At 41.4% G+C, this 24,574-nt stretch overlaps 1 protein-coding gene across 8 annotated transcripts in view; it reads right to left on the reverse strand.

The window, feature by feature from the left end:
* Nucleotides 1-1,963: 1,963 nt before the first annotated feature.
* Nucleotides 1,964-24,574, reverse strand: part of SATB1 (SATB homeobox 1) — a 102,503-nt gene continuing 79,892 nt past the window's right edge. For 7 of the 8 annotated variants that reach the window (XM_081573376.1, XM_081573370.1, XM_081573373.1 and 4 more), the window contains 2 exons: nt 8,638-8,841; nt 1,964-5,856 (listed from right to left, as the gene is read on the reverse strand). In XM_081573376.1, the coding sequence (XP_081429502.1) occupies nt 5,353-5,856; nt 8,638-8,841 (708 nt within the window). In that variant the 3' untranslated portion in view covers nt 1,964-5,352. Of the gene's footprint in view, nt 5,857-7,713; nt 7,800-8,633; nt 8,842-24,574 lie in introns of all 8 variants that reach the window. The other variant, XM_081573369.1, reaches the window with a different exon arrangement.

Below are 24,574 nucleotides of genomic sequence, written 5' to 3' on the forward strand. Positions count from 1 at the left end.
TTTTATGTTACAAATATTTGTGGAATTCTCAAAGGTTCTCTTTCTAAAATTGGCTTTTCGAAAATTCTCAGAGAGACCCAAGAAAAACTTCAAGTTTTAATGCTTTCTTCGGAAATCAGAAAATTCATTACTTTGCAAAAGCAAGATGATGTCACGTCATTATGGGCAAAAGCGATTGAATAGTTTGGATATTTTCATAAGTTTCATCACAATTTTAACAAGCTTCACAAAGTATTTACTGATGGAAAAATGTTACAGTGGTTGAACTAGGTGATGAACTAGGTGATGAACTAGGGGATGAACCTTTGGCGGTTCATTATACTATTCTATCTTTTTGTGTGTATTTGGAAATTCCTATAATCAAATGTGTGTTTAAAAAAACTTGGGTATATGGATTTTAACCAGAGTTTTGTTGTTAATATTTCATACACTTGAATTCAATGACGTAGTGACGGACTTTTTCATAGTAGTAAAATAATTACGCTCTGTTTCTGAAAATGTCAAATTGCATTTAATTTTTCTCTATATTTTCTGCGTTTGATCAAGCTCTTATTGAGAAGAAGACAGATAGAAACTTGCAGACATAAGACTCAGGTTTGAAACCAACGTGGAGTCTCCCCTCCCTTACGTCCGCCTTAAGTACTCATAGTGGGATGGAGATGTTTGTGGCAGTGCCATGTAAACGAAGCCTTCCACTAATGCTGTTGCTGTTATCATTTGAAGCATATTTGAGGGCAAAGCTAGGAAGGATTCTTACAAGGTAGGAAGTCTTTGTATGAGACCTGGTAGAACAAATATTTGAAAATTAACATTGGAAACAAAGTTGGAGTAGGTGAAAACTGTCCGCTCATTAAGATGCTGTGGGGTAGATTTGTGCACTGGACCAATGTGTATATTCAGCACACTGCCACAGACTCAGTGAATTATTGCACCCACTTAAAATATTTGAATTTTCTCAACACTCTCACTTAACAGGTACTGTTGGTCCTTCTATGAGTGGAAAAACTCACAGAGCAGCCCACGGGACATCCTTTCTTTGGGGGGAGGGGTGTAAGGGCATGAATCAGAGATTGGCACTGTCATGAAAACTTATTTGAACAACATAAAAAGCAAATATTCAATAACAGTAAAAGAAAATGCAACAAAGAATAAAGAAATAATGTGCAACATTTAATGCAGTGCAAAATACGTTACTTTCGAGTTTCTCTGCGGTTACTCTGCAAGGCAACAAAAATAATGGACTGCTCTGTTTTTCCTCACCAACCACCTCATCGGCTAGTATCAGAGAGAATAGGGCCCCAGTCACGTGCTTTTGATCACAATAGGGATATTAGTTGAAATAGCTAACACAGGAAGGTGACTTAATGCACAACCTTGATATAGAGCAAGGAATCAAAGTGGAATTCTTGTAGAATTATTTTGATAAAATGGAATTTTTGTAGAATTATTTTGATAAATTAATTTGGAAATACATATGATCCACCTAAGGAGGGTAAAGCAAGGCAGGCTTAAAAATGTTCCTCTTTTAAACATGAATTCCCAACTATTTTTATTTGACATGTGGAATTGTTAAAAAGGTCATAGTATTCTGGTCATATACATTTCTTAAATAAGGGTTCTTTGTATTTGATCAAAATGTGCATGGTAACAGACTGTAGTTTAGCCTTTGTTCAAAGACATGCAAGTATTTAGTATTTACACTAAATGGATTGCAGAATAGTGAATACATTCTCTTAAAAAGTTAAAAAAAGAAATCTTTAAAGATTGGAGGTGAACTATAAGGTGAACTATAGCATCTTTATCTCCTAATGTTTTAGATAGTATTAATACTCCTGAACCTCCGTTGGTTTCCACACTCTCACGCAAATGTCTGGCTGGCTTTAATGCAGCAGTCCAATTCCCGTTGGCTATATGACAGGGCATACACGTGTTAATTGCTCTTTTTGAAAGTATCACCAAGCAGTTCAGAATATCTTATTTATTGATAATATCGTGAAAATCAAGGACCTTAATATCAGCCAAAGATAACAATATGGAATAGGGCAGAACTGAATAATGAAATGTACGAGATTGTCATTTTCACTCCATCTTGAACCATTTGAAAACGTTTTCTACTTAAACTACATATTTTAGGTAAGCACAGTTAGATACAGATTTCACTAATGAAGAAATAAACACTTTTCTTTTTTTAGCTCAGAATTCCTTAGGACTAAATGTTAATTGATATGCATTTTATATATAATATGTACAGGCTTTGTAACCAAGGGTCACACAACTAGGGCGCACATATTAGTTACCTTGGTTTTCAAAGGTGATGTGTCAACTCTGCATATTATGTGCCAAGGAGATACTATCAACATTATTTTTTGCATATGTGCAAGTATTATATGGCCACAGAGTGTAATACAAATTAGTGGCAAAGTGCTGAGGGAAGGAATCCATGACAGATTCAGATGCACAAGGTTGAATATTACCCGTAAACTACCTGACTCTGCTAAGGCCTTAACGGCACGGAGCGCTATGTCATGCCCAGCTTTCAAGTTTCTGAAATACTTGGACACAAGGAAGCTTGTTCAAGGAATTTTACCATAGCCTCTGGCAACACCGGGACTGGTAGGAGGGATAAACAACACCCGGGAAGCAACGTGGAAGGTTCCTCAAACCTCTTGCAAAATGTACCATCTTCCCGAAGAACAATTTTGCTCACTCCATCATGACCAACATTGTTTATCGATATGTGCTTTTTTTGGTTTAAAATATATTAGCAAGATTATGCTGCGTGAGTTAAAAAGAGTCTGAGAATTTTATTGTCATGTTGATTTCTTATACACACTCTTCAATTTACTGAAAATGTATTTTCAAAGAAGTTAGGAGGTTAGTGGGAAAGAAAAAACTCTTATTTGCAACACAAATTCCTCTTAAAAAGATATTACATCTTTGACTCCTTATATTAGGTGATGTGCTCATGTTAAAAAAAAAAAAAAACCCACTACCCTCTGCTCTAGCTTTTCCCTTTAAAGTCAGAGAAGTTAGGTTGTTTTTCTTTGAATTTCATAGCATATTTTATTACCCTATTTATTATTTTTAATATATGAAATCTGGTTTCTATTTGAACTCAAAATTATTTTGCTAAAATGATTTTCTGAACCCTAGTAATTAGCTAGAATGTTTAAAGGTGTTTTCTCATTTAATACAAAGACGTGATAACTTTTTCGACATAATTTTAAGTTTACAGCAAACCAGCTGCCTCTGAAGTAGTTCAGCTGTGCTTCAAAAGTAGATAATAACTTTGAAAATCGAATTGGGAGTTCCCATTTTAGTTTAAGTTCGGCATCGGAGGAGTCCAGTTGCCCTCTGATGAGCTCATTAAGGTCCAGGGAAAAGAGGCAGGAAGAGAGTGAGTGATTTCAGAACCAAAGGAACCCAAACACCCCCTAACAAGTAGGAAATCTTAAAAAGGAGCAGCAAAATATAAAGTGAATGTGAACAAAAATAACCAAAAACTGCAACACTGGCCCTATCCTTTATATGAACATTAGCACACCTCACTTCATATCCTGGAGTTTACTGAGTTTTACGTTGTAAGAATTTTGAAGTGCATGTTTAAATTCCAGGTTATTCTTATTTTCTTCATGGAGTTCTTATAGTTATGGCATACACAACCAAATGAGCTCAGAGTTATTAACTTGTATTCCATTTACAACTTAAAAAAAAACTACAGTGCTTACTCAGGAGTTCTTGTACAGAAGGTCCATTTTTTCCCCTATTTATGTTACTTTTAATGGCCTTTAAAAATGTATACACATCAGCTTTAAAAAAGTGTTGCCATGACGGGCGTATTGTGAAGTAAATGCAGATGAATCTATTCTAAGCGCGTATCTGCTAGAGACTGAATTGATGTCTTTGTTGGTGAGTCTTTTGACCATCCTCCTAATCAAGTAAAACAGGTCAACCAAAAACAGGTTATCGTCTTCACTGTTTAACTTAAAAAACGAGCATGTGTTCGGGATTTAAATTTACAGTGTTTCAAGTGACTTTTAAATTGCTCTTTTTCAGATCTATAAAATGTCAAGAAACTTTTAACATGCATCTTACTGAGAGGGCCATCTTGGACTCTGTGTTACTTCACATAAGCAGACAAACCCTACCATGTCATACCATACAAACAATTTTAATTGTGTAGTTACAGTCAATAACCACTCCTAATCAGAACATTTCTGCATAAAGAAAATTGTGATACACTTATAAAAACAGCCAGCTGTAACAAAATAGCTGGTGTTTTCATAGCCATAAACTCATAAAAAAGAAATAACACCTTTATACAGAAATTTTATACAGATGTAGCTTTAAAATTGATTGTAAACCAAAGGAAGACACGTTGCAAACATCAATTATTTTCACATTAATTGCATAATTTTCTAAGGTGATCTATTAGTTTTATTAACCTAAGCTTATTTGCATGATAGTAAAAATTGCATACAACAATAAGAGTGAAGCTTATAGTATGAATTGCTTGGATAACATAGAGCACTTTTTATAGGCAACTGTGTAAAGCACATTTTATCTATTTAAAACTTTTAAGACACTTTGTTTTACTGCCCATCAAAATACATTTATAAATAGAAAAGAACCAGTATGGTAACAAGAGAAGCAATATTACATTTAACGGAAACTTCCAAAAATTAATTACAACATGATGCTGCAGGATCTACAAATAAATAATGAGGACTAAATTGTGTTTCACATTTTCTTTTCATTTTTTAAAAAATCTTGTAACAATGAGAATGAAAAAAATTACAGTGAACTTTTATTTCCAAAATAAAAACAAATTTGAATTACGGCAGTGCCATATAATACAAGGCATTTGTTGGCATATGTCATCTTTAAACTGCATTCCACAGTCTATAGTTCTTTTGCAACATACAATAGAGTAACAAACTCTTTTTCTTTTTTAAAACAAGGGGCGAGTTTCCAAAGATAAGTGTGAAGTGTTACAGAAATAAAGGAAGGAAATGATAATCACAGAAGTTATAATGCTTGTTTTGAGGCTCCAGAATAATAATAATTATAAAAAAAATCACTGGTTATCATGCTTACGGGTACACACAGCCGGGTGTGTTCCATGAACACAAATTTTCCATTTTTAATACCAAACAATCCGATGCTTCACCTGGGGCTGCCAAGCAGTTCGTGGGAGAGAGAGGACAACGTTTAGTGCGGTCAGTATCGGCCTTTCCCGACGTTCCCGTCTGTGCAAGTTTGTGACGATTCCCGGCCGAATGGCGGAGCGCGAGGCTCGCGGGGGAGCCCGGGGCGGACCCCCGGTCGGGGGGCGTGGAAGGGGCCCGCAGCTCAGTCCCTGGCGTCGGCGCTCGCGTCCGTGCTGCCGTCGGCCGCCGGCTCGTCCTCGAGCTTCACCGCGAAGAGGGGGCTGGCGCCCGCGCCCGGGGCGCCCTCGTCCGCGTCCTGCAGCAGCTCGTCGTCCTTGTAGTCGGCCACGTCCACCTCCAGGCCCGCGTGGTCCTTCAGCCGGCCGTGGTGCTTGAGGTGGTAGCGCTGGTTCTGGAAGAACTTGATGACGGTGTGCTGCGGCAGGTCCAGCTGCGCCGACAGCGTCTGGATGGCCTCCTCGTCCGGGTGCAGCCCCACGTCCTGCATGAAGCTCTGCAGGATGCCCAGCGCCTCCACCGAGATCTTGGTCCGCGGCCGCGCCTTCGGCCGGCTCTCGTCCTCCGCCTCGGCCGGCGCCGCCGCGGGCGGCTGCCGCGCGGGGAGCCGGGGCCCGGCCGGGGGCGGCGGCGCCTGTGCCGGCGCGGGGGGCGGCGCGGGCTGCGGCTGCGGGGGCGCCTGCGGCGGCTGTGGGGAGACAGCGGTGCAAGGTCAGCGGTGCCGCACGTGCCCGGCCCCTGCGCCACGCCTGGTCACTGCGCATGCCCCGCCCCGCGCGTGCCTGGCCACTGTGCAACGCCTGACCACTGCGCATGCAGCCTCGCGCGCCACGCACACGGCCCCAGGAGGGAGCGAGACGTGACCTGCCAGGCGCGGACTGTGGGGACGGGTGCCAGACACAAACGCAGGCCCCCGACCACGGCCCACGGCACTGGGAAGCAGCTCAGAGCGATGGCTGCAAAGGCAGGACCGGGGAGGGCCTGGGTGGCTCCAGGGCTTCCTCGTCAGAGGTCAGGCTGAAACTCAGCCCTCTGAAAACGTGACCACGTTCACCAGGAGGATACGCCTCCAAGGCGAAGGCAGCACATTGTGATGTCAGTCATTAATAAAGATTTTAAATGAAGGCGGAGCAGTTAAGTGTGTCAAAGGCAGTTTAGAAAGGTGAGCTGTGGACACACTGGGAAGAGAATGCGTTTCGTCCCATTTCAGCAGATGGCTAAAACGTGGAGCTGGCTTACAAGGCCTTATGTTCCAAATAAAATGGGGAAGCCTATGCTCTTCTGCAGCATTCAAAGTGAAAGCCGCTCAGTCGTGTGCGACTCTCTGCGACCCCATGGACTATACACTCTGTGGAATTCTCCAGGCCAGAATACTGGAGTGGGTAGCCTTTCCCTTCTCCAGGGGATCGAACCCAAATCTCCTGCATTGTAGGCGGATTCTTTACCAGCTGAGCCATGAGGGAAGCCATTAGCTCTTGTGAATCCAAAGTGTTTCTGAGAGTCTCACGTTTGTGAATTTCCTACCAGACAGTTTCAGTCTAACACACGTTTCTTACCGAATTGAACTGGGCTAACACTGCAAGATTTTTTCTTACCGAAAAATAAAGGTTTCATTCACCCCGCAACGGCTAGCAAATTGTTCTGTCTATACTAAACTCAGATGTGATCAGGATTTAAATTTAGTGTATATAGACACTTTTTCATAATTAGTATCTGTATATGTGCTGTAATTTTCCATACACAATTATACATAACAAATGTGTCACACACACACACACACTCTCCAGATCCAGGATTCTTATCAACAAAGGAAATCAACCTAAGGAAGCCTAAAATATTAGAACGTTTATACTGTGCCCTAAGCATTTCCTTAATCCCCCTAAGAAGCAATTTGATTAAAAACAATTTACATTTTCAAACAAGTACCATTTTTTTTTTACTTAACATATCTTTTTTTGTTTTTGCTAAACAATACATTTTTCAGGCTTTCGTGATTATTTTAGTGCTTGACATCCTAAGGGATTCTCTTTCTCAATTTATCTTTAATATATACGCACGGATTTTCTTAGTGGATGGATAACCCTATTTTTGGAGTCTGTGTGTGTATCCCCACCCAATCCCATGCTCCCACAGACACACACAGAGCAGTACCAAGAAATAATGTGCAGGTGATTCCACAAAGAGAGTGTAGAATTTTAGGACTCGGGAAAGCAATGGCATTTTCCCTTAAAGGGGAAAGCTAAAAGCATCCCCTTGGGTGTAACAGAAATAATCAGTACAGCTGACATTCAACTTCAACACGCTTCTAAGCAATCGAGGTCAACAACTAGCTCGGCCCAGACCGTCCCCATCTAAATGAACTCGGGATGAATTTAGTGGATCCACTCAGTGGATGAATGGAGTAATTTAGGTGAGTCTGAGGCTGACCCTGCGGGTGCAGTGTGTTCGCCAACACCACTGTTAGCGCGGCCTTTCCAAGGCTGAGCATCCCGACTAAGGGAGCAGGTCTTGGCACCAACCTGTGTGCCCCCTCTGGCTGGCTGACTTGTGTCTGCTCACCCGCGGAGCAGCACCAGCCACGGGGCCGAACGCCCCTAGACTCTCCTTGCCCAAGGGTGGCGGGAGAGGGCTCTAAAGGAAAGACAGACAGATGTGACTCACCCCTAACTGATGCTCCCTGAGCCAGTGGGGACAGAGCTAAAGTGAAGGCAGGGCTGGGGAGTTGGAAGCCAGATGTCAATTTGGTTTCCCTCCTCTCCTCTCTCTGGGACAGAATCCAAGGTACACAATTGTGATCCTGCAAACTTCCTCTGCAGAAACAGCAGTCATGCCTTTCCTCGGGGACAGGATCGGTGTTCATTAAAAAATAGGTGGCGTGTCTAAAAATTCAGATTTTGCTGCAATGCAGGAGACCTGGGTTCGATTCCTAGGTTGGGAAGATCCCCTGGAGAAGGGATACGCTACCCACTCCAGTATTCTTGGGCTTCCCTTGTGGCTCAGCTGGTACAGAATCCACCTGCAATGCGGGAGACCTGGGTTTGATCCCTGGGTTGGGAAGATCCCCTGGAGAAGGGAAAGGCTACCCACTCCAGTATTCCAGCCTGGAGAATTCCATGGACTGTATAGTCTATGGGGTCGCAAGGAGTTGGACACGACTGAGCGACTTTTACTTTCAATATGACAAAATAGATTCTTAAGCTCTCACATAGTTCTAAGGAAGACTGGCCTGCCAAAGAATAAGTGTGCAAGGGGGTTCCTGCTGCCTTGGGAGGGGGGAGCAGAGAGGAACACAGCACACGTGCTGGAAAACCCAGGTCCTCCTTTGCCCCTCGACCGAGATGGCAGGGTATTGTTACCTCTGGCTCAGAAGCCTGTGTTCAGACTGGCGGAAAGAAGAGAAATGCCCTTTCCCTGCTCAGCTGAAGCGTGTTTACCCCATGCTCTACTGCAGCGGCTGAGGTGCACGAACCTGAATCTGCTCGGCAGGCACGTGGATGATGTGCGGTGGCCGGTCGCCGTGGTGATGCACCGCGTTGCTCTCCTGTTCATAGATGGCATCGCGTTCCGGCTGGGGGAGGCTGAGGAACCTTCGGATCATGGAGAGGTTCTCCCACAGGGTCCTGTTTTCTGGAGAAGGGTCTTCTTTCCAGCGTAACAGCTCGCACAGCCACCCCTTAGGGACAAGGGCGTTAGCAGGTCAGTTCTGGTCCAAGGGGAGGGAGGGGTGGGGAGCTGACCATTCCCATTAGGAAGTGAAAAGGAAGGACCCTATCAAGTTAACTTTTTCCCAGCTCAAAATACTCCAATCTGCTTAAAAAAATTTTTTTAACCTGTTGCAAGAGAAAAGGTGTGCCTATCGGAGAGGACGCAGGTTCTGTTTTTTAATACACAATTCAGATTTGCATCTTAAAGGAGGGCACTATTTTTCAGACTCCAAAGGCAAGACCCATTTACCTTCGACTCTGCAGAATGTGCCCGAGGAGAAAGCAAGGCTGAGTGTGCGTCTCCTCTGATGAACAGCCATATGAGGTTCTAAAGATAATATTTACAAAGGGCTGGAACAGCTTTTTAGAATAATTTTCCTAAAAGGATTCCCTAAGTTTATGATGTTTGCATTAAAAAGGCAGCTCTGTGAATATCTGTGTGTGTGTCAATGTATGTCTGTGTGTGTAGAAAAGGGAGAGAAAGGATGTGTGCAGTTGTGTGAGCAAGAATGTCGTCCAAGGGAACGCTTTATGTTAGAATGAGCATTAGAAGAATTCTCCAATACAGAACTTTCCAGAAAGACACCTCAGAGTCCTGCCTGCTGCTGTGTACACACATGGTTCATCAGGGAAGCATTTTAATAGAATCCCTGGGCTGAGGGAGCCACTGAGTGCCAAAACCTGAACCTCTCTGCTGCGTTCCAAGGCCCAGTTTCTGATCCTGAGATTCTCCATCATGAACTGAGTGGTTGAACGTGGGATAGTGGGGCTGATACATATACACAATTAACACTATGTATAACATAGATTAACTAATGAGAACCTGCTGTATAGTACCAGAAACTCTGCATGATGCTCTGCGGTGACCTAAATGGGAAGGAAATCCAAAAAAAGGTTGGGGGGGGTGACATATGTATGCATAGAGCTGATTCACTTTGCTCTATAGCAGAAACTAACACAACGTTGTAAAGCAACTATGCTCCAATAAAAATTAAAAGAAAAAAAAACAAAAAACGAGTGTTCCAACAGAGTGCACAGTCTCACGTTCTCTAACCGCCGTCTCAAACCTTCTTCATCTTGGCCACCACGATGGACACGGAGCAGCAGGGCAGGGAGGTGGAGAGTCCCACCCACACCCGCTCCGCGCCGGCAGCTCACAGCCGCGCTCTGGAGAAATGTCTGCACGCCAGCTCACCTGGGGACGCCCGGCCACTCCTCTGCTTCCTCCTGGTCCCGCTCCCCCGGCGGCCCGGTGGCCGGCTCGCCCGCCCTCCGGCCCACGCACTCTGCCCTCGGCTCTCTAGACGTGCCCCTCTCCACCCTGCCTGCCGCGGGGCCCCATCAATACAGGCTTTTCCCGAGGCCACCTTCTTCCTGGACTTGCCTCCGCTTTCTTATCCTCCTGAACTCCTGCCAGGTCCCTCACCAGATCAGGAGCCTCAGATCCCTTATCTTAGCCTCTGCTTTAGGGAAACTGACCTAAAACAACGGGGTTCCTTGGAAACTAGTTGCATGGGAATGCAAAGAGGACAGGTGAGTATCTGATTTTTATAACTGGCCAAGGGGAGTTGCCTTTTTATATGACTTTAGGGTGAGATCAGAACATGGCATGACTTTCCTTTCTTTTCCAACATGAACCACTGGAGAAATTCTCTTCTAATGTAATAAACAGCGGGAAGAAGCAAGGCCTACTTTCCCCAAAATGGCCCGAGAGGTTTTAAAAGAATAGATGGAGACTAATACACCAGTTTCCCAAGACCCACCGACCACTCAGCCAAGGGTGACAGCTGCTGACCCTAACTGAAGCTGAGAGGCCTCTGATTCTCCGCACCACACATCATTTAAACATGCGCCTAGGGACAGCTGTGCACCTGTGCGCTCAGTGGATGCCACCGAGTGGATAACCCCAGGTTAACAGAGCAGGAGGTAAACTGCAGGTTTACCAGAAAGAATATCAGTGCAATAAAAAATAACCATGACGATAGTGTCACTGAACATGCTTCTCTTCTAATCATGGCAGTTCTATGCTTCTTTCCAGAATCATACCATAGGTCACATGTTTGCTCTTATCTATGAACGCAATATTAACTACAATTTGAGTATTTGAAATATTTGAGACCCACTTGCATAGGGTGCCCCGGAAATGTTTGTTTCGCTCCTACTGACAAATATTTGCTACCTGGATTGAGCCATGAAAATATTTTATACTTCCCTGCATCAAAGTAATCGCTTTATTCTTCACTTCTATATTTTGATGCAAGGCAGGTTTTAGATCCATCTTCCTGAAGGCTTGACTATTAACTCTGGTTAAGATTACACCCCGCCCCCTCCTCATCTCTTCTTTAGCTGTGGCAATTGACAGGCCCCCGTGCCTAAACACAGAAAACCACTACAGCTTTATTTACCTTTCAAGAGATGTTAGAAGGTTCATCAAGAACATGTTCTTTTTTCTTTACTTAGCGAGGATTATACTCTTGTAATAAGTGCTTAACATTGAGCATCTCTTTTTTTTTTTAATAAGAAATAAATGCTTGTAACCAAAAATTGCTAAAAGTTAAATTAAGAACAATTCATGTAAGAAAATCTTCTTGGAGCAAGTTGAAGAACGCCAATAATTTTTTGAATCCTTTTAGAAACTTTTTAAAGTAACGCAGAGATCAGTTAGCAACTGGATATATGTGGGGGGAAAAAAACATGTGGATCACAGATGTTCTTTGGAAAAGAAAATCATTAGTTCTTTTAAAATGGCTAATAATGATAGCTAATTCCCAAACAATCACACTCATGCTGGTTTCACAAATATTTCAGAAAAAGAGCCTTGACTCATTCAACAAATATTTTGCTCATATTGTCACTTCTGTGTCTCTATACTTATAAGACAGATTCTTATTTTTATTAATTGCCCATGACTAACATAACATTTCCAGTAGTTTGCTATTAACCTTTGCCATTAAATAATACTTCTAATTCCTTATCTAAAAATAATGTGATGAATTATAAATCTGAAGCATGTCTCCGCTAGCCTTTCAAGAGACACAATGATTTTAAGAGACTGAAATCAGATGTTTCTTAGAAAAATATTTAACGGTGCAGCTGGGAACTGTTAGTTCTACAAGGGTATTCCAAAAAACAAAAATGGGAGGGGCGGTGTGCTTTTCTCTTGATATATGTCACTTTCAACAAATAATGGAAAACAGATATTCTGACAGGATAGTTCTTTGTCAGCAGAGAAATCAGCTGGCTCATTCTCAACTTACACTGGCAAAAAGAAGATTCATTTACTATGATACCATTTAAATACGTCGGAATATTCTGACTCCCTCAAATCCTATCGATCAAGATGATGACAGTAATCTGGTCTACGTTTTGCAGGAAGTGATAAAACGTGCCAAATGCTTTCTAATTCCCCAATACCTGTTCCTAGGTCAGTTTTCCATGAATGATACTGTTTGAGCAAATAAACTTGGGAAGACAATATATGTCAGAATATAGGTAATATGTGGCAAATAAAAATAATGATTTCCCTAAGTACTGTATTGGTTTTTTAAAAATGATACATGTATAGATTTACTGGGTGGAGGAGAGAAGGTGAATAAAATGCAAGCACTTTGCTGCAAAATGTGAACATAATTACATTTTAAGCCGGGTCTCCGGGACTTGAAATATTGTAAGAGGGGTAGGGAACTGCTGTGACAAGTAAATTAGATCACAACTGTTCTGAACAGTAGAAAAGACAGGAGACCAACAGCCTTAAAATAATGAGACCTATCTATTCTCAGAAAACTAAAATGGCACAAGGAACAACCTAAACTTTAAATGTAGTAAATTTGCCAAGCAACATTACACTGCATATAAAGAGGGCAAAATATAAACAGTAGCCACATGTAAATAAATTAGTCAAACTTTCAGGATGTTCCTACTTTTCAAACTGACAAAGTTTAATTTGACACCTTCTGTTCTAAACCCTTTGTTTCTATTCAAAATCACGCCTTGAGCTGTTGCTATCAATCACAACACTCCCCCTATTACTTAAAAAAACTGGCATGGACCCTGAACAAGCTGAAAATGCCATGCAGATGAATTCTGAGATAATATGTTCAAACCTGTTATATACAACACAAATCCTGTAAAGTTATGTATTGTAAACCTACATTTATTGAGAACTAAAAGTCTTAAATCCATCTGCCACAAAGGAAATACTGTTATGTACTTTATAGGAAGCAAGAACCATCTGTAAATGTCTTGCCACCATAAGCAAGAAAATGGTACAGAAGATGCTAAACCTCAGACAGCATGAAATCAACAACAGTCTTTGGACTGGTTTTGGTTTAGGGAATCTATGAAAGACATGGAAGATTTGGGGAGGGTAAGGGGGCAAAAAAAATGGAAAAAAGAAAATGTGGAACGACTGCCAACCCACTGCTGAAAAAAAGCAAAACAAATTCAATGACAACACAATGGCAATTTATCATGGTCCATGAAACACATGACTGTATGCTCATTTTAAAGGAAAAATTAGCAGTTCTGAACTCAATATTCTAATGATGTGCTTTACCGACAGAATCTTGTTGTACCACACTGAAATAAAAATCCTGGCACCTTCATCTCTCAGCTGCTAATTTCCACCCAAACTCAATCTCTGATTTCCATTCTGCTCTTTTTAGAACAGTTAATTCAAGTCGATTCCCTTCTACCATTTTAATGGGTAAGGAGTACGCAATGATTTTTCACCGAGTCAGGAAAGCAACCACCTTTCATGAATGAATTTATTGTACCTAGGGAGCCTCACATACATGAAGAGAGACCCCTGGCAAGGCCGGGTCTGTGACAGTCAGGAGCATGGAACACAGCTAGTTTTCCAAGGGGAAAGAGACTTTTGTGTTCTCTAAGAAAAAAAAAAGTCACTTAATACAAGGATATGTATATATTGTTGTCATGTACATATACGTTTTAAACTTAAGAGCTATAAAAAGAGAAAGAAAATGACAAATAATTCTCACTGCAACTAAGAAGGAAAAATACATTAAAAAAAAAAACCCGAATGGTAATTTGTGTTCTAAAAAGGAAAACATTTTATAGTCTGTATTTATTCCCTACCCCTCACCCTCATCTTTTATGTGTTATTTGCAGAAGTATTTTGTTCCGATCTCTGGGGCGTATAGTATAATAATATATGATATTAAAAGAAATCAATCTAAATAGGGAGGTATTTGATACAAACATTTTAGTGGAAGGCATGAATTACATTTTAGCAAGTAGTAGGAACAGGATTAAGTACATAATCCATTAAATAGTACTTCTCACACAAAAAAATTTCAGTATTGTAGACTAAACTACACCAGGCATTTTGAATGAGTACATTTTCAACAACAACTAACTACAGAGCTAGCAATTTATCATTCAGCAAATAATTTTCTACTTTTAAAAGAATCTGTAAGTGTTACTTATGCTAATGAAGACAGTTTTTAATCTGCCCACAAACATGCTAATAGAGGGCAATTTTTTTTTTTTACAAAGCTGTCTGCGCTGGAGGGTAATTTTATATCAATGTTCTGTAAGGGGGGAAGTGAGTTCTAATTGTCAGAGCTACTGAATCTTTTACCCTATAAAGGCTTAAAGGTATCACAAAAGATGCAAAGTGACTAACGATGTTTTAAACCACTCCCTGAGTGTTCTAGAAGGGACATTTTCACACTTTTTATGTTTTATACGCACTGCCTCAAATATAGTATTGAAACATACTACTTCTTCCACACCCCTAACACAGAGACACACAGGTCTGATGGGGGTACACTCCTACTTCTAGGTGTGAAGCCTGCATCCTTCCTTCACACACCAACGTCTAACTTTTTTTTTTTTGAGAACAATCATAACACTTTGAACAGTGAGAAAAGAGCAGCAAAGCAATACTGAAAGCATTTTCAATTATTTACCAGGTTAAAAGGGTGAAATGATACTTTAAATACATCAAATTTCATCGTCTGGGCCATTTTTTGGTGGCAAAGTGGTATTGATCTTTCCAAAGGCTGAAAATTAACTATTTTCCAGAAGGTCATCATTTGATTAAGGGCATTAAAGTTGAGGGCAAAGAAGCGATGCATTTCTTCCTCCCCATTCAAATCATCACATAATTTAATAAAAACCATCCCATCATGTCTTGTAATAAAAACGCTTATCTTAAGATATTGTTCTTTACCTAACATATTAACCTTTAAATGTTATGAAGTTCTTAAGGAGAAAAACCTTTGCTAAAGCAGATTATTCTGTAACATAATGAGAGGCCTCCACCATTAACATTAATAAAGATACATGTTCTCTATGGAATTAGCAGGAAACACATGCATCTTCTTCCCCAGCTTGCTAACATCTGCTTGGTGTAAAGTAAGGAGAATTTCAGCAGGCACTACAAGTAACTTTCTCCTGCTAAGTTAACCTGGGCCTGAATCAAGAAGACATGGGAAAGAAATCTGAGCAGAGACGGAGCAGTAAATGCACCTTCCATTCTAAAAGTAGCATTCTACATCCACTTTATCCAAAGAGGGGTTTTAAAAAGAAATATACTTAAGTGGAATACACGTATGCGTGTGACCTCAGTCGTGCCTGACTCTTTGTGACCCCATGGACTGTAGCCGGTCAGGCTCCTCTGTCCATGGAATTTTCCAGGTAAGAACACTGGAGTGGGCTGCTATTTCCTTCTCCCGAGGATCATCCCACCCAGGGATTGGACTGCTGTCTCTTGTGTCTCCTGAATTGGCAGGCAATTCTTTACCATTGTGCCACTTGGAAAGCAGATGTGTATCCCAAATATATTTATCTTCAGGTGTGGTTTCTGATGCTTGTATTTTTGGTGGAAAAAAAAAATCACACTGGTTTTTCAAATTATTATTATTTTAAACTTCTAAATTGTTACTGTTTTAAACTCTCTCCAGACTCCACAGTTTATTTAAGGAACTCAGTATCTTAGCCAAAATCTCTGGGTTTCCATACTGAATAATAGGTCATAAACAACTATCCATGAATTTCTCACTTGAGCAGATTTTTGCCACTCTGTCTTTAAGAGGTTAGACAAAGCTAGCAGAATTTTTGGAGGTTTGGCTTTAACAAAAACAAATGTTTCTACAATTTAGGGGAAACTCACATTAAAATTTAGTCAATTTAGAAGGAATATTCAGAATCACTGGTAAATGATTTTTATTTATCAATTATGCTTAAAATTTAATTAAGCAAAAAAAAAAAAAGAAAGAAAATTACTTGTTCTCCGTGGTTTGATTGTTCACTTCCTTTTTACATTCTCAAAGGCACTGACTTGAGGAGGCATATAAACGTGTGTTCCTTTCTTTTCCTATAAATTGTTTGGTTCATAACAAGAGCATCAGATAGTTTGGCCAGAGTAGACAAAAACATAAAAATGGTTCTTACTTAAAAAGAAAAGGAAAGTTTTAAAGAATATTTTCAGGAAGAATTTGAGGAGAAAAATTAACGAAGATAAAAGTATGAAATTCTAGACAACATATTAAGCTAGCTGACAAGAAGATGATCTGTTAATTTGACTGAAACAGAATTTCCAAATAAAGCCTTCATCTCATTTTTTTTAAAAAGTAGATTTGGAAGATAACTAATTTAAAGATTAATTTTTTCAAAGACTTCAAACCTGCTTTCAGGATGGCTTCTTCAAAGTTTAAACAAAAACCTGGCTTACATGCCCGACACTTGATACAGACTCTAAAAAAGAGTTTATGTTTGTCCCTCTCAATCTCGATGCATTTTTTAATATTATGTAAGTTTCAGTCATAAGATTTGGCTCTTAACGTTTACACCCTCTGCCTTCAAGGTCTTCCTTAAGGGAGGGCAGGGATAGTTAGGAGCTTGGGATTAACAGCTACACATGGCTACATGCAAACTGGGTAAGCGACAGGGACCGACTGTACGGCACTAGGGATCTGACTCAGCATCTTGTAAAAACCCGTAATAGAAAGAATCTGAAAACAGAACATATATATAACTGAATCACTGTGCTTTACACGTGAAACTAATTCAAAGTTGTGAATTACCTAAAACTTCGATAAAAATCCAAGAAAATAAAAAATAAAATACCACGTTTAAAAAAAAACACACACACTTAAACTTAAGTCTTTATTCTCCCCTCCTTCTTCATATCTAGTGTCCTTGAAAGACAGAAAACGCGGCATCTCCAAGGTTCTCCAAGGTTCCCGCTGTGACACCCATTTCAACCTTCGTCTCCGTTTCTACCGTCAAGACTGTCTGTTCCTTTCCATTCTGCCCACCACTGACTTGTCGGCGCAGGGGCACCTTTTCCTAGAATGACGCTCTTAGCCCCCAAATAATTGTTTTAAGCACGTCCCAAGGACGGTTATCTTACACTCAGAACAAAACAGCCTTTAAGTAATCCCTCCTTTTCCTCTCTTGGGGAAAGCGTACACCAGTGATGACTAGAGCTTTAGGAAAGGACATGACAAGGGTCACCGTGCAGAGCTGTAACTCCTACAAAAAGCAGATACAACGTCTGGCGTGGCCTGTGGAACTTCCTGATAGGTAAACACACAGGTGTAATTAAGCTTTCTCGAATCCCCTCAGTCCACTTTGAGATGCCCTTGGAAAAGGGAGGCCACGATGAAAATCACTGCTCTGGTCTTTGCTTTCAAACTACCCAAGGTTATCCTATTGCTCAAAATGACCTTCAAAGCTTCCCGAGAGAGAAAAAGGTTACCCTCCCCAGAGCTTCACGGAAGGCTCCTCCAGTCACGGGCGGGCTCACTCACTCAGTCGTGTCCGACCCTCTGCGACCCCACGGACTGCAGCCTGCCAGGCTCCTCTGTCCGTGGGATTCTCCAGGCAAGCAACCTGGATTGGGTTGCCATTTCCTCCTCCAGGGGATCTTCCTGACCCAGGAATCCAACCCACGTCTCCGGCATTAGGTGGCAGATTCTCGGCCACTGAGCCGCCTGGAAAGCCAATCACACTCAGGTCCTAATTCATTGGACCGTTTATCAGCTGTCATTTCTCCACATTCTACGCCCATTCTCCATCTGTTTTCTCAAATAGAAGAGCCCTCTCCCTTTTTTTCCTGCGCATCTAAATACCAACTCTCCTTCCAGTTACTCTCAATCACCTCAGGATACCAGTTAAGAGTTACATCCAGGGCAGGCACTTATGTATTCGAACTTGAGCAAATCCCCCGAGTCCCTGATCCTCCTCGGCAAAGTGCAGATAATAATGGCACTCATCTCACAAGACTGCGGCTGCTACAAATGAAACAGGGTTATGTTCAGCCCAGTGACTGGCCTGTGATAACTACAAATGGTCTGATGACTTAACCAAAAGCATTTGCCTTAAATGGCTCACAGTATAGTAAGGAAGAAGCAGAATTCAAACATGCCTATTAGAGCAAGGCAGTATGTAGTGAAGGTCAGTGATGGGCAGACATCAAGTGGGAACCAAGAGGAGAGATGAGCTGGAATGGTCAAGGACATCTTCGCTGATGAAGAGTCATGGCGGCTTGGGTTTGAAGAATGGGCAACATTTAGTGGGAAGAATAAAGAAAGAAAAAAAAGCATTAGCAATAAGCTAGGAAAAACAGGTGGACAGTCGCTGTGGAATCCATTATGCTTACCATTCACCGTTGCTCTTTACCATACTTGCTTGAGGATACTACTTAACTAGTGTGACTTCATCTCCTCTATATAATGTAACTTTAAGGTCAATTTGCTAAGAAATCTTACGTCTTCATTTTAACACTTATTCTAACAGTGACTAGCCCGGTACCCTTGGTCAAGTGCCTTGAGATCGCTAGACCTGAATTTACTGCTCTGTAAAATGGGGGTAACGTTACCACCACTCATAGGGTTATAAGAACTGTTGAGATAATTCACACTAGGGGCTTGGCACACAGTAACAGTATGATGAATGTTAGCTATTATTATTTTTATCATTGTCGTCATTATCACAAACATAATCCAAAGGAATGTGGGCAACTGGGGAGTTAATGAAAATAATTCCGTTACCACATCCCAACCTGAAGCCAGCATCCTCCTCCCGCAAACACGGCTCCTTCTATATAGTTTAACTGTTAATGGCACGACCACTCACCCAGTCACCCGGGTGAAAGGCTGCTATTTGAAGCACAAACTGGTATAATCTTTCCAAAGCACAATGGGAAGTGATGAGTGTGGAATGACTAGCAATTACCTTTAAAACACAAATGCCTTTTTTGATCCAGTAATTTCTACTTCTGAGAATTAATCCTAAGGAAATAATAAAGATGTATACAAATATTTAACTATAATAATGTTCACATTAGCATTGTTTGTAATAGCAAAAGTTGAATGCAACTTAAATATACCTCAATAGGGAATTAATGAAAAGGTGGGTACATAGTATGAATGAATGCAAGGCACAGATGTGCACACATGTGTGTATGTATGTCTATGTGTAAACATACACACGTGTGTATACAAAGAACACAAATCAGGCTATTTCTAGTTAATTGAGATTTGGGTATTTTTAATGGTCTTTCCTCCATATGATTTCTTTAAAATGTGTTTTTCTATACTTGCTAGTACTATTTTTCAATTTTAAAAACCATGGCAAACAGCTTCAATTAAAAATATGACTTTTCTTGTTTGTTTTCTCCATAAACAATCATGAATTCCTGTCAGTTCTACTGGATGGATGTGTTTTGAATTTGCGTCTTCTTCTCCGTTTCCACTCCTCTGGTCCCTGCCCTCAGCGTTTTTCCCACACACTGAGGCTGGTGGACTTCTTTATTCCAACCCACCCTGCTCTCTGCTGAGTTACAGCTGCCACAAACAAGCGTCAACACGGAGAGCCCTGTGAAGGGCACGCTCCTCACGTGCCTGCACCCAAGAGGTCTGGAGAGGCCCTGAGGCTCACACTTCAGTGAGTGAGTGTAAAAATACAGCAAAAGAGTCCCTGCAACACTGAAGTGGCAGTGAGTTAGGGGAATCAGAGGTAAATAGAAAAATAACACAGTCTGAGCCATTTAGTTAGTGGCAAAAAACTGTATACACCACTACAATTCCTGAGAGCACTGTGCATGATAGCAAAGTCCAACAACTCATACTCATAATAATGCTGCATTTCAAAAAAGTAAGATCGAAAGTGAGCTCAGCCTAGCAGGGTGAGGAGGCAGAGAGGTACTGTAACAGGCTTCCGGGCCTCCTCTGGTGGTCCACGTCCCACGCAGGGAACATGAGTTTAATCCCTGGTTGGGGAACTAAGATCCAACACACTGCGCGGCATGGCCAAAACATAGATAATTAAAGATAAAATGATGCGTTAAAAAGAAGGCTTCTGTCAAAGGCATATACATTTGACTCTTCACAGAAGTTTCCTGGGAAACTTATCTTCTTCCAAACCCCTCAATCCCAATAAATGTGTGCTCTTATACCACAATATTATGAAGCAAATTTCTTATGTTGCATTAAGGCAGTATTAAAAACTTACAATATTTATTTCCTTCAAAATTACAATGATCACAAAGAAAAAATGTGTTGAATATCTGTATATGCCATGCGCAAAAAAAATCCTATAAAAATATGAACCTATAACACGAATAATTTTTAGGTGATGACTGACTCAATACACTAGCTGTCACCTTACAAAAATAATCTATCGTCAGGTTAATTTAGACAAATATTTCTGCCATTCCATTTTTCATTGATTTATATAAAACTTTTCAACACTGCAGATATCTCCTCAAATGAGCTGTACCTCTCATTACTCATATTTAGGGGCTGCGAATTAAAAATTTAAATCTTCCCTCTATGATATTCTACGAGAGATAACAAAAGAATGTTTATAACCAGGGGAAGGCAATTCGGGATTGTAAAAGTTATGGGGCTCATATCTTAGAGGAACCATCAAGCGGGCAGGGTCATTACAAGCTCCCAAGCTGCTTGTGATTCTGCTGATAAAGTAACACCCATTTTGTGGCCAAAAACCACACTGTTTTATCCATTATGCAAAGCGACTCATCAGAAGTCAGCTGAAATGAGGAACCTGAATTTGGGGATGAAAAAAAAAAAGGCTTTAAAAAAAGAAACGGTGACTATTTCCAGAAGCATCACGGGAGTCGCAGTGATAGCGGCCAGGTTAGGAACATACCAGTGACGGCAGACGCGGAGGCCGGGGCCACACTGGCTGAGGGCGCGTCCAGAGCGCCGGGGCAGAGGGGCGGGCAGAGTCGGGCCGACCCTGGCCTCCGGGCACAGGGTCCCTCCCCCCGCCCTCCTCCCGCCGGACTGCCTTGGGAATACAGCTTTCCTGCCGGCAAAACTGCAACTGGATGCATTTAGTCCTGAATCACCCCGCCCTTCCACAAATAACAGCACAGGGCACCTGTGTGCCGTCTGCCGTGAGGCTGAGACAGGGGACACAAGAGGGACCAGCGCTCCCAGCACTTACTGGCCACTGAGGTAGATCAGCTTAAACTTCAGACTTAAGCTGACAGCAAGGGTATAGTTTAATTGGCAAAAAGTTTCTAGCCTGAGGGCAAAGGCACTCTCCCAAATGCTGGCACTACATGTGGGCATCAGAATACTGCAGAAAAGGCTGTGTATAGGGTTTTGTTGTTGTTTGAAATGTCACTGCAATCACCCGTCACCCATGCTTACATACTCTGGAGCGAAGGGGACTTGAAAAATAAGCATCTGAAAAAGTAATAAATAAATCTTCCCAGGTAAATTCAAGAAGTCTTCAGCTAATGTTATCAAAATTTAGATTTTTTTTTCTTCTAACACACAACTGATCTAAACATTGGTCTCCCCTCTTTTGTGTGATAAACCCTTCTGGTAGTCTGGTAAAGTCCATTGTTTTCAGGACAATGTTTTTATGTGCCAGAAATAAAATGTGTAAAATTACAAAAAAAAAAAAATCAACTGTACTGAAATACAGTCATCAAAATTGTATGTTATAGTAATATAACAATATGTGCTTCTTTATTAACATACTAAATAACAAGATCTAGGAACAGAGCTAAGAACTATCATAATTTTAGAGTGATGAGCAAAAACAGTATTTTGAGATTAGCTACAATAAAAATGTGACATGAAAATATTTATGACGTTTATTGGTGACAAATCCTTAGGTATTCCTAATAATACTGTCACTTGTTGGCTGTATTGATAATTAAATGCCAACTCTCAATAAGACATTAGTGAAAATAAAGTTTTTTTATTCTACCTAAGTTCATGCGTGGACCCTTGGGGGAAGGTGAGACACTGGTTAAGAATTCCTAAAGAGGGTGCCCCCACCAACATCTATGTCTGTGTACATATGTAGATACATACACACACATATATATATATATATTTCAAACATTATTCCAGAACTATCTTATATAAGCTCCTAGGAACATGTCAAGGCTGTATATTGTCACCCTGCTTATTTAACTTATATGCAGAGTACATCATGAGAAATGCTGGGCTGGAGGAAGCACAAGCTGGAATCAAGATTGCTGGGAGAAATATCAATAACCTTAGATATGCAGATGACACCACCCTTATGGCAGAAAGTGAAGAGGAACTAAAGAGCCTATTGATGAAAGTGAGAGAAGAGAGTGAAAAAGTTGGCTTAAAGCTCAACATTCAGAAAACTAAGATCATGGCATCCAGTCCCATCACTTCATGGCAAATAGATGGGGAACAGTGGAAACAGTGGCTGACTTTAGTTTTCTGGGCTCCAAAATCACTGCAGATGGTGACTGCAGCCATGAAATTAAAAGACGCTTACTCCTTGGAAGGAAAGTTATGACAAACCTAGATAGCATATTAAAAAGCAGAGACATTACTTTGCCAACAAAAGTCCATCTACTCAAGGCTATGGTTTTTCCAGTGGTCATGTATGAATGTGAGAGCTGGACTATAAAGAAAGCTGAGCACCAAAGAATTGATGCTTTTGAACTGTGGTGTTGGAGAAGACTCTTGAGAGTCCCTGGTCTGCTAGGAGATCCAATCAGTCCATCCTAAAGGAGATCAGTCCTGGGTGTTCATTGGAAGGACTGATGTTGAAGCTGCAACTCCAATACTTTGGCCACCTCATGCGAAGAGTTGACTCATTAGAAAAGACCCTGATGCTGGAAAGGATTGGGGGCAGGAGGAGAAGGGGACGACAGAGGATGAGATGGCTGGATGGCATCACCGACTCAATGGACATGGGTTTGGGTGGACTCCGGGAGTTGGTGATGGACAGAGAGGCCTGGCGTGCTGCGGTCCATGGGGTCGCAAAGAGTCGGACACGACTGAGTGACTGAACTGAGTAGATTAGAAAAGGGTGGCATTGGGGAATTCTTGGAACAGATCTACTTATCATGTTGCTTTTTTGTTTTTGTTTGTTTTTGCCACCACACCTCTTAGAGATGGGCTGAAGGGAACAGTTAATCACTAGTCAATGGTTCCCATACTGTGTCCCAAGGAGCCCTGGGATTCCACCAGGGGTGTTTCAGCAGTGCCCTGGGTGTGAGAGTGTGTGCGTGTGTGCATGTGTGTGTAAGACCCCACCCCCACTCAATCCCCAAGTCGATCGAGGGAAGACTGCCATCAGATTTATCTGTTTCAGGTCTGAAGGAGAATGCATTCATAAAGTGATAGTTTAACAGCCTGAACTTTCTTGATTGACAGTGTCACCAGCGCATATGTATACCTCACTGTGTTTTCACCTGGTCCTGTTATGAACTCAGTAAGTGGGTTTACAACTGAATAAAGAAGCGTCCATATTCTGACTTAGTTCAGGTCATACCATCCCCGAAACTATAAAAGTAGTAAGATTAGCAGAGTTTCCTTCCAGAAACATCTCTCTGCCGGGAGAGGAGCACTAACAGTATTTTCCCAAAGACGCCTGGGTTTCCCAAACAGAAGCGGATAAAGTAGCGGGGCAGACAGGCAAAGGGAAAGGAATGGAATTAAAGCAGGCGTGGGCCTTTGGGGGGTGGAGGGAGGGAGGCTTGCAAACCAATGACTGGTCTTTCTTCCCCTCACCTCTTCAAAGAGCAAATGGCTATAAAGGATAGCCTTGCAGATACGGCAGCAGGCAGAAGGAAGCCAGCAAAGGATTAAAGAAAGAAAAGAAAGTGAACAGGAAGGACGGTACAGGGAGGGTAGAAAAGGAGCCCATGACTGTCTCATCACTGTACATTCTATATACACCTCAGTGCTAAATTTATCCAAAAATATAAACACAACTCTCTGCCTGGAAATTAAGCTTGATGGATAAGGCGTTAGTTCTTATGGTTACCCAGGGTCCAAGTTATTTAGTCTCTTTAATCAAAATACTAAAATAAAATCATTACCCATTAGGCTATTACCCTTCCCCCAATCTCCAAACATACAAGCAAAAATTAATTGCAAGTCAGGAAAAAAGAAGGCAATTTAGACAGTAACAGCTTGGCATGGACCAAGCTGGATTTTTCTAACAGCATTTGTCTGTTTGTGAACGTATATTTTATTTACAGCCTTCACTTCCTTGATCCCATTGAAAGTAATTTATTTTTTACCTAATCTGCATTTCATTTTAACCACCAAATACTCCATCAATGAACCAGTCAAGTAACGCCCTGACAAGCAGCCTCGTGCTGGCAGGAGTAACAAACGGGCAAACACTCGAGGAAGACATCTGGGGCGCGGCACTCCTCAGCAGCTATTAGACGCTCCAGGTACCAGGTGACAA

The sequence above is a fragment of the Giraffa tippelskirchi genome, chromosome 2 (assembly GCF_054371585.1).
Source record: "Giraffa tippelskirchi isolate mGirTip1 chromosome 2, T2T-mGirTip1v1.2.pri, whole genome shotgun sequence".
Classification (NCBI taxonomy): Eukaryota; Metazoa; Chordata; class Mammalia; order Artiodactyla; family Giraffidae; genus Giraffa; species Giraffa tippelskirchi.